The following is a 10,980-nucleotide window of genomic DNA, read 5'->3' on the forward strand; positions in this document are numbered from 1 at the left end:
GTATACAAGCATAGCGTAGTTCCGATACGCAAGCGAGCCTATTTTCACGGCTGCTTAGTTAAGGATGCGAGTTGTAAGGCACAATATTAAAGATGTATTATCTTTGCGCACCCACCAGCGCTTAGCTGACTCGTTTGATATGAATTCCTCGGCTTGCTTGATCTTCTGCTCCGTCGTAATTTTCCCATGTGCCCACACTACGCGGAACTCACGCTCCCACTCGTCTGCCAGCTCTACCACCTTCTGCCTGGTGCCAGCTACAAAGATTGCCTTGGCATTCGGCACGCAGGCGAACAGCGCCTTGAGCGACCTGAACGTTTCCCGGGAGGATCCGCCACGCTTCTGACTTCCTTATGCACATGCCCCAAAGGAACTTCCGTGACGAGGTCGTTTATCTTCGTTGGCTGACTTTTTATGACGCTGGTTGCCATGACATTTCTACACTAGCCGTGTTTCTAACTGTGTATATCATTTTAGAAAGGGCTCAACTTACTCCTACATCCCCCAAAAAAGAAGCTAATACGAGCAATTTGTCTGAGAAAAGTTGCTTATATTTTCTGGCATACTCATGATTTGATAGATTCAACAAACCGCAGAATCAGGCACAAAGAATTTCGAAAGTGATCAAGCGATATTTAATGACACATTCTGAACTGTAAGTACTTTGCTTTGCCACTCTCCTATGGTATAACAACGAACGTGGTAGAGTATTCAATGACGGAATTTCTTGTGATGGAACGATATCTAGAGCGTTTTATAGCTTATTAAGAAACTGAAAACCTTCAAATGCATGAACATGAGTCCAATACCCGCTGCCGGATACCATAAGACCATGGACAAGTATGTGGACAAGTATATGGACTAGCAGACAGCCATATTTATTGATGATAGTGGCTAAATGGGTCAACCCTCATAGATCGAGTAGCTTTTCTAGCCGACTGATGACGTGTAGCTGGTTGTGCCATGGAATTACAGAACGTCAGAATAAAAATGACTGGCGTAATAGAGCTCCGTTTAACGCGATGTTCTGGTAGTTTAATTTCTAGATCAGCGGCTAAGCTCGGTGCTCTAATTGAAGTGGTATCTTTCATGATCTTGAAGCATACCCTCAATTAGAGGGCTCATCACGATACAATCAAAGAGGAAGGCTATCGAAAGTTGGCATGACGTGAGATTGTCGTTATCTCGATAATGTATCTTGGTATGATAACAGTTAAATGATCGTGAAAAATGAGAAGGTGAGAAAACATCAGCGGCACAGCATGATTTCAAATATATGCGAAATCCGTTAAAAATAAGTAGGTACTTCATCAAGCCTGATGTGCATCATGATTGAAAAGAGAAAATATTCTGATATTTACCATAGGATATATCACTTGATTGATGCGTTCAAGAATGATAAATCTTGGCAGTAAAATAGGACTCTAGTGATTTGTTTGAAAAAAAAAATATATCTATTCCACATTTTAATCATATGTCAAATTGTGGCTAATACTGAGAACAAACCTTACTGTGGGATACAAATATTTGTACTGTAGAGGGTCAAGAGTAGAAAGCTTTCTTTCATTAAATGATGTAGTTGGAATCTGTCAGATGCGTAAGATTCCTGAGGGCTGCATCAACAAAACAATTAAAAGCATAGGTTCCTTCAACTTTTTCCCCCTCAGCACTTTTTTGCTTCTTCTTGGTTTTGGTAGTAGGTCACAATGAGAACTATCAATTACAGAGCGCGAGCTTACACAGGCTGGCAGGATAAATGTTCTAATGGGATCATGCGTTGACAGTAAGATAGCAGAGTTCATTTATTCACCAACTGACTTTGGCCTTTATATATACTTTAGTCGTAAACTAAAACACTCTCAGGATAAGCAAGCCGTTAATTAAATTGCTTGATGAATGGGAATCCTACCTCCAGGTCGTCTTTGGCAAACGCACAGTTACCTAAGTTTCTTTTAACTGCTTCAGCCTCTGGAGAAATATCAAAGTCAAAAATATCCATTGGCAACCCAATCGTAGTACAACTGTTTGGAACATCAACAATACCAGCAATATGACCTTCAATTGGCGCGGTGGATAAGAGAAGATAGATCTGGTAGTCGTTGTAACCGTATCTACGGAGATACTCAATCACCCGGAGACATGTTTGACGGTATGCAACAGTGGTATCAAGACATAGTTGGCTACCTTCTTCATCAACACTGAATCCTTCGAAAGTCAAGTAACGATCAGGTCCAAACTGTGGGGCAACAGGCGATGGTAAGTACATTGGGGATTTCATTGATAGTTTCTCCATACCGTTCTTGATAAGAGAGACACTGAAAGTGACGCAACCTGCCATTTCAATAGCACCACAGAAGCTGATCTCACCATCACCTTGAGAGAAATGAAGGTCACCGATTGAAAGCATACCACCGGGTAAATAAGTCGGTAGATAGACTGTGGAACCTCTGGTGAGAGCTTTGATGTCACAATTACCTCCATTTTCAGGACGGCCCGGAATAGTGCGTGCACCGTTCTTCGCAACTTCCTCTTGCTGTTCTTTTGTGGCCTTGGCACCTGCATAAGCCCCATGTTCAACAGGTAAATTAGCCATTACGAAGTCAGCATGTGGGTGCGATTCAACAAGTGAAGCTTCACGAGAGTTCCATTCGGCTAGCACTTCATGGCTTGGAAGGACACCAATAATACCTGGATGACAAATACCTGGAAACTTTACACCTGGGATATGGCGAGAAGTAGCATAGATACCTTCAAAGTCGAACACAGCTTTGGCAGCTTTTGGATAATGTTTGTCGAGGAAGCCTCCACCGTTTTCTTTGGCAAAGACACCGCAGTAGCCCCACGGTTGACGTTCAAGCGGTTGCACGTCTTGAATACTGACTTTCAACACATCTCCCGGTTCACAACCTTCAACGAAAAATGGTCCTGACAGATAGTGGATCCTTGTCAAATCACAGTACTTGATATCATCGGCTGAATCATTATTACCAACTTGACCACCAGTCCAATCAAAACACTCAGTCTTGTAGGATGTATTTTGCTTGATAGTCGCATGAGCAGGAATCTCAGGGTGCCAACGATTGTGAACACCTGCTTGTCCGTGAGCTGGTTTACCGAGATCGATCTTGACAAGGTACTCTGCCATAATTGGAGGACTCTGAAGTTATTGAGAAGTTAATGGATACAATCTGTCTTACTAACTGAGACTGAAGCTAGACGGGAGTCTGCAACAACACTATTGCTGAAGTTACTAGGAACATCTATGCGATTGCTCATATTTATCTGTTCTGAAGCAGAACGAAAGGTATTGCTAGTTACTAGTATTATTTACATTGGTGAAAGATGTTATTGATAAGAGTTTAAGTTAAAGTTATCTGATTTAAGTTATCTGATCTACGATTTAGACAGATGGATATTTCCTAAAGAAGTAAGTACCGCGCAGATTCACTATTAAGCGATGGTTGGCTTTCTCGCCTTGATAACTCGATCAAAAGTCCAGATTTCCAGTTTATTGATATCAAACTTGTGACGCATTAGTCAACTAGATTGATAACAGCTGGGCGTTAGTGTTGGTAGATGTCATTGTAGACTGCTCTAGTATTACATTCAATGCTGGAACTTCAGGAAAAAAATACTGTAATGACCGACAATTGTGTGAAAAGCCTTTGAGCACCTGTGTTACTTTTCTCACAGATAAAGATTTCTGAGTCTCATCTAGCCAATCATGTTTTAAGCTACGCTGTCTAGAAGTCTGCTATCCAAGATAATTAAGGCAACTTTCCAGTTTAGCCCATCCTAATTCAAGATTACTCTCTGTTTATTTTGGCAGTCGCATCGTGTATCTTCTGAGGAGATAACAACAAATGTGGATAGCATACTATTGCGTATTGATCATTCGATGTATAAAAAGCGTACAATATCGACTTCATCTTCAGGTTTATGGAATTTGGGCGTTCTGACCTCAGTTGCAACAGAAAATTGTAGCTCATCGAAATGGCTGAGCCAATTTTAGAACAAGCCTATGGATACTGTTATATCCTCGTCCTTGGCGCTGGATTCGCAGCCTTGATGATCTTCATCACTAAAGTACTCTCGAATTTCCTCGGCGAGAAACAGAACTCTGAAAGCTTCACGACATCGGGAAGAAACACTTCATCTGGCCTGATTGCCTCTGCTGTGGTTTCTTCATGGACTTGGCCAGGCACACTGCTGACATCTAGTGGTATGACATACGCATATGGTATATGCGGAGGTGCTTGGTATTCGTTTGCTTTTACAATTCAGATAACATTTTTTGCAGTGGTGGCTCTAGAAATCAAACGGAAGGCCCCTGGTGCTCATACAATCCTGGAAGTCGTTCAAGCTAGATTTGGTAAGGTTGCTCACTGGGTGATGTTGTTTTATGCGATGGGTACTAATGTTATTATTTCAGCGATGCTCCTACTTGGCGGCTGCCAAGCTATCAATGTAATAACTGGTATGCATTTGGTTGCCGCTGCAATGCTTCTACCACTTGGAGTGTTTGTTTTCACTGTCATAGGCGGTCTGAAAAGTACTTTCATTTCAGATTGGTTTCACTCTATCATCATTTACCTGGTTATTATCATCAGTATCTTCAACACATATACTAGATCTGATAAAATTGGCTCAATTGATAAGATGTATGAGCTAATCACTGAAGTCGCAAAAGTTCACCCATCTGCTGGTTATAAAGGTTCTTATTTGACTTGGACTAACAAAACCGCTTTACTTAATGGCTGGAATATCGTCATTGGTGGGTTCTCGACTGTTTTTTGCGATCCTTCCTACTCTCAAAAAGCCATTGCTGCTAAACCAAAGGCTAGTATGGTTGGTTACTTTATCGGTGGTCTCTGTTGGTTGGTGATACCTCTGGCCCTTTCATTAGCTTCTTCGTTGGCCAACTTGGCTTTGGTTAATGATCCGTCGTCTCCGACTTATCCTGATCCTGTACCAACTACTTTAGTGGACGAAGGAATCCCAATGCTCTACGGGTTATACATGACTTTAGGTAAAAGTGGATGTGCTGCTGGTCTTCTCATGATCTGGCTTGCCGCAACCTCTGCTACCTCTGCTGAATTGATAGGGTTTTCATCAGTTGTAACTTACGACATTTACAGAGCCTACATTAACCCGCGAGCCTCTGGTAAACAGCTGGTTACTGTAACTCATGGATGTGTTACCTTTTTTGCCATCGCTATGGGAGGGTTAACTGTTTTGTTCAACTATATTGGGATAACTATCAGTTGGATTATTACATTTATTGGGGTCATTTTGGGACCAGGGGTCTTTGCTTTCACCTTGACCCTCTTCTGGAGTAGGATGACTAAACTTTCCATAATTGTTGGCCCACCTTTAGCGTCAATCGCTGCCTTGATAGGCTGGTGCGCGTCTGCCAAGTCTTTCTACGGTGCGGTTAACAAAGACACTCTTGGCCAACAGTATTCTTGTGCTGTCGGTAACTTTGTCGGTTTATTCGGATCTCTGATCTTCATTGGCGTTATCTCTCTGCTTAAGCCAGATGAAAAACCGTATGATTTTGATACCTTGGATGACAATTTTTTTGTTGCTGATGATGCCACGGTTGAAGAAGCTGTTGCTATGAGGATCGAGGATCCAAAAGAGAAAAGAGAACTCAAAAAGTACTCGATTTACGCTCAGATCATCGCCTGGTCTCTTTTCTTTATTTTAATTTTCTTGATTCCTATGCCAATGTATGGCCAAAAATACATCTATTCCAAGAAATTTTTCCGTGCTTGGGTTATCATCGTAATGATCTGGTTATTGATCGCGGCCGCATTCATCATACTATATCCGATTTACCAAAGTAGGCATACCCTGCTCAAACTATTAGAAATTGTCCAAGGCAAACAGGAGAAGGAGGAGAAGGAATTATTATCAGCCCAAGCATCTCAAGTCGTCGAGGGAGTTGTCGTTGAAGTCGTCCTTGAGGCCGAAAAGCGGAAGGGTGATGAAATCTAAGAATCTTTGCCACTAATAACTATTCTGTCGCCCTAAGCAATGTTCAGAACGTAGGCTTTGCCACATAATTTCAATAGTAGGAGGCAACAACAGTATTCTACTCATGATTTGAGGTCGGCTATTTTTGAAATCTCTAGATATTAATGTAAACTAATGTTTAACATTAGTTTACTTGAACAGCGTAAAGGAGTTGCACCTACCATTGATATCTTTTGCTTTATCTAAGAAGGTTCCATTGTGCAAGGACCTCGTAAGTCTTTGCCGCGATCCCCTATCACTTTTATGCCCTTGATATTTATCTTACAGGAATGTTGGTTATTTGTTTGTTTGTTGCTGAATAAAAACGTCAATAATAAATCATTATACTAAACTACGTATAAGGAAGTAACATATTATGGTTGGATTTGACTATTTAGTCTTCAGAGCGTAATATACATGAAGCTGCATTAGCTCGTTGTACTTAGTTTAGAGAGTGGAACAATTGCGATGCAGCGCTACTCCTCGAAAGAACTGTATCTTTAATAATTTGTATCATGCCTCCTATGAATGATATCCTCTCTGCTGGCGGCTACTTGTTCTGGGGAACCACGCAGACGAATGGAAGTATTGAGGGTCATTTTAAGTAGGAATTAGAAAACGCCAGTCAAGCAATCCTCTTGAAGAGTTTGTCTGTTTCAGTTCTACGTAGAGTGGAATAATTCATTCGCTAGGATCTCTAGTATGCACACTATCGATTGTACATTCAATCCTACAAGCGTTATTCAGGGCGACACCCCATCCAGAGCAGTCAATGCGCTTTGAACACATTCAATATCGAAACATCAAGAATAGAGACCATGCAAACGGCCTGGCCCGCCACAACACACAATATCCCGCGGCAAGAGAAGGAGTCAGCCAACAGGCTGAGATTGCACAGACTTGCTCTCGCATTGTGCATCTCCTGATAGATCGCTCCGCACAAGACATAAACGGCACCTTCTCCCGTTCACCATTTCTACAAGCATGTTAGGCTGTCGCAGCCAGTGCAGGATCAGCTACGCATATGATATCTGCGCAATGAGCGGTCTCAGCTTCAGGTTTTAGAGTACGCCATCGACAGAGGTCCCAGCACGATTGGCGCACCGTACGATCACAAGCTCTCCAGCGAACGTGGATACTCATCCTTATGCAAAGTGTGGGCCTGCCAGTGCAGCGCCTGCACGTAATGGCACCCCCTGCAATCTGGCGTTGGTATGGAAAGTCTGATCGACAAGTTAAATGAGTATTTTTTTTTTCATGCCTTTTGTTGAGGATAGTGCCTGCCTCGTCTTAAGAAATCGCAGTCCGTCATTTCGGAGCCTGATCCGATGTGTGCAGTAGCGAGCCCTCTTCGTTTTACGATCTGATTCCAAAAGCGTACCAAACTGACGTGATTCCAAAACTGAGACAAGGGAATAATAATGAGTGTAGTAGTGTTGTGGTAGGTATTTTCTCTGTATCTCTGAATTCTTTTCTGGCTAAATCATGTTTAGTTCTGCGACCTATATTTTGTAGTCCAGTAAGATTGAAAATGGATGCTAAAAGTGAAGCAGAAGACAGCAAAGTAAACAAGTAGAAGCAGTACTAAAAGACGGAGAATAGGGGTCTATATGTGCTCTGTTGCAAGAGCAAATCGTCTCCCGAGTAGTCTGAACTCCAAATTGTATGCCACCGAGTTTAGTCTTTGAATACCATTGAAATACAGACTATGAAAACGACAGCCTTGTTGCTCAATCAATAAGCAAGAGGTCCCAATGACAAGCGGTCCCAGCGTTGGTAATGCCCCTCATGGAACGATTATCGTCATTTGAATCAGCTGTTTGCCGATAAGATCATAAGCACTTATACAGCCGGCGATATATGCATTCATGACTATCAGTTGAAGCATTACCACACGCCAAAAGTTGGATCTTCCTCCATGCCTCATTTCCTAGTAGTGAGGTATTCAGATGCTTTGTCCAGAGAAAATTCTGTAGTAACTTCGTACACTACAGGTAGGCTATTGGACGAAAAATCCATCAAGAATCAGGAAGAACCAAGACTACGATTCGCTAGCATAGCTCAAGGAAAAGAAGTGAGAGTGAGGGGAGCTTTAGCTGTTTAAGAACGAGCTTACCATGCAACGCTTCAAAACTTGTGGTCCTGCAGCTATCCCATTACAATGCTAACCTGCTCGTAGTTCCTTCTTAGGCTAGAAGTGACTGATAATCGTATGCGAAGGCGTCGAGCAATCCGCTGCATCTAGAACAGTCACACGGAATTATTCTTACTGGGTTATACGTTATGAGCTGACAGAGGGTGAAGACAAGATATGAACTTTTCGCCAAGTGGGAGAAGTGGACGAGCTCACGGCATAGGGGTACATGATGACGCAGCTCATAAAAGGCAAAATGCCAAGATGAGGTTATGAAGAACTGTGGTTTGACCCCAGTCCTGGCACTGGTGGTCTGAGTGCTGTGGCTGGAATGGAGGAATTCAACGTTGAGATTGAAACGCATAACTACGAGGCCAACCTGTGCTTCCACTCTGCATTTAAGGAGATAGAAGTAAGCAAGTTCGAGAGTCCCTTCTATTAACCACCTGTATAGCAACATCTGGTCATTCAGCAATGCGAACATAAAGCCTAAGACTTGTAGTTTGGCAGTCAAAAATTAAGCTTTCTGACTACTATTTGCAACTGATCTGCGCCCTTGCTTCCTAGAAGAACCCGGCATGCCCTTGTGCCAGCATTCTGACAGCGTACAGAGTTGCGGGAAGATCCTACTTCACTTTCATTTAACACAAAAAGCTACCATTGGCAACTCAGCAAGTCAGGCATGCCATGGAACGTCAAGCATAGAGCGCGGTTTGCGTCAATGGTCGAGGAAACATCTTATGCTCTATGCGAGGCCTGGCATTTAACAGCCATCTGCGTCCAACAGGGCCAGAAAATTTTCGATCCAAGACCAAAGTCTGGGTAACAGGGCCAAGGTCCGTAGAAGGGGACATCAGGTTATCCCGCGGATATTCAAATATATCCGCGGAAACGGAAACTCCGAGATCAGATAAGACTACCGTTATCAGCGACTCCCAATCTCCGAGATGAGATAAGAAACCGTAATCAACGAGGAGAGAAACTCCGGTCGGCGGCTAATTTAGGGGAACTTCTCCGCATGACCATGCGTCACCAAGAATGCCTGGGGTTAATAATTCCGGGGAAAATTCCGGAGTTTCTTGGATGTCATCCATCACGTGGGAAGAAGCCAGACTCGGACCAATGGTAAAAGGGAGAAGTCTCGGTACACGTTGATCAGATTCACCAGATAATAGAAGCTGAGGTAAGTGCCGTATCTGGTGATAAAACTACAGATCTAATTTTTAGAGTTTTAAGGATGTGGTGGATATTTTTGGGGGGTTATTTTTGTTTTTTGTTTTGTTTGTTGCGTTGGTTGTTTTGTTTATGGTTTTGGTTTTTTTGGTGGTTGTTTTTGTTTTTTGGGAGTTGTTTTGGTGTGTGTGTTTGTTGTTTGTTGTGGCTTTGGTGTTTGATTGTTGTGGGTTTTTGGGCGGATCTATCTCACAGGAACATATGTGATTCTCCTAGCGTCCCTGAGCAAGTCTGTATATACAACATGGTATGTGGATGAGAGTCTAGGTCACAGGCAAATATATTTTAAGCTGAGCGAATGGGACATTTGAATAACAAAAGATGGCACAAGCGCACTAAGTTCTGAGTCACGTAAAGTGAAAAACATGTAATTCAAGTGCGCCTCATTTGATATAGAGTGCCAAATTTGGTCTGGCAGACACGCAAGTAACAAATGCTTGGGGCCTAATGTGCTGAGGTAAGTGCCGTAGATAGTGAGCAAAACAGTAGAGAAGAGAGGATTGCAGCCGCCATGCAAGCCTTGTTGGCTCTATCTGCTCGTCCGGCTCTGGTAGTGACATTTCGGGCTAATCTCTTCTGATACTTTAGAATCATTGTTAGCCTCAGGTCCACGGTTGGGACCAAATACATATTTGGCAGGCAAATAGAGCAATCGGAGGACCAAACAAAGGGTCAAGGAAAGGGCGGTTGTCACAGAAGTAGTGTTCTCAACCAGTTATTCAGGTGCGGAGTGTTGACTTTGGCCTGGCAGACGCGCAAGTAACAAATACTTGGGGCTAAATCTGCTGAGGTAAGTGCCGTATATGAAACTATACTGTCTATGAGGGTCCAGTAGCGCCTGTTCAGCAGGATGGGAGTCTACTTTTCTATATGGGAGAGGCAATGACAAGATAAGCCTGTACGAATGTTATGCAAACATTTTTCCTCTGCTTGTCATTTAAGGCCTGTCGACATGAGGTTGCTTTTCCTTTTTGGGAAACCATCCACGTGACAGCGAGTAAAGCCCTGGAGGGATGAGCTACGAAGACGGATGGTGGCAAAGAGACGAGTGATTGATGAGGAGGAGAGAAAGTAAGGATGAGGTGAGAAATGAGATTGATTACTTCTTAGATCGGAAAATACAAGAAAGAGACGAGTGATTGATGAAGAAGTTAGTTTGAGGAGAGATAGTAAGGATGAGGTGGAAGTTGTGAGAGTGTTTATTTTTTTAGATCCGTAAGATGAGAGGAAGGGTTTATCGAGGAGCTTGTTCGGTGAAAGATAGAGATGGATGAGTTTTTAGAGTAGTAATTGTTTGATTATAGGTATCCACCAGGAAATGGAGCAACCCAGGTCTTGACGAGATGTAAATGTTGTTGTAAAGGGTCAACAAGCAAAGGGGCACTGCGATTTAAAGTCCGGGTAACGGGGGGCTTGCATTTCTGACGGGCGTTTATATTCACGGGCTCGGGCGACGATTTTGAAGCTGGCGCGGGCGCGCGGACCGGGCAAATATATGTTTCGTCGGGCAAACAGGGAATTGCGAATGGCCAATTGCAATGAAGAGGTGGTTCTTGGGGACGGGCCAGAAGCCCTGCAAGAGACTACGAGAGGCC

The 10,980-nt window shown here is 43.1% G+C and overlaps 2 protein-coding genes across 2 annotated transcripts; one reads left to right on the top strand and one right to left on the bottom strand.

Annotated features, from left to right (window-relative positions):
* Positions 1–1,876: 1,876 nt before the first annotated feature.
* HG536_0A09680 (acetamidase/formamidase family protein) lies at positions 1,877–3,145 on the bottom strand (the record flags this gene model as incomplete). Its single annotated transcript, XM_037281930.1, has 1 exon — positions 1,877–3,145. The coding sequence occupies one exon, from the start codon at positions 3,143–3,145 to the stop codon at positions 1,877–1,879; it is 1,269 nt and encodes a 422-aa protein (XP_037137825.1).
* Positions 3,146–3,993: 848 nt separating this feature from the next.
* On the top strand, positions 3,994–6,000 carry HG536_0A09690 (sodium:solute symporter family protein; the record flags this gene model as incomplete). Its single annotated transcript, XM_037281931.1, has 1 exon — positions 3,994–6,000. The coding sequence occupies one exon, from the start codon at positions 3,994–3,996 to the stop codon at positions 5,998–6,000; it is 2,007 nt and encodes a 668-aa protein (XP_037137826.1).
* Between the last annotated feature and the right edge of the window lie 4,980 nt (positions 6,001–10,980).

The sequence above is a fragment of the Torulaspora globosa genome, chromosome 1 (assembly GCF_014133895.1).
Source record: "Torulaspora globosa chromosome 1, complete sequence".
Classification (NCBI taxonomy): domain Eukaryota; kingdom Fungi; phylum Ascomycota; class Saccharomycetes; order Saccharomycetales; family Saccharomycetaceae; genus Torulaspora; species Torulaspora globosa.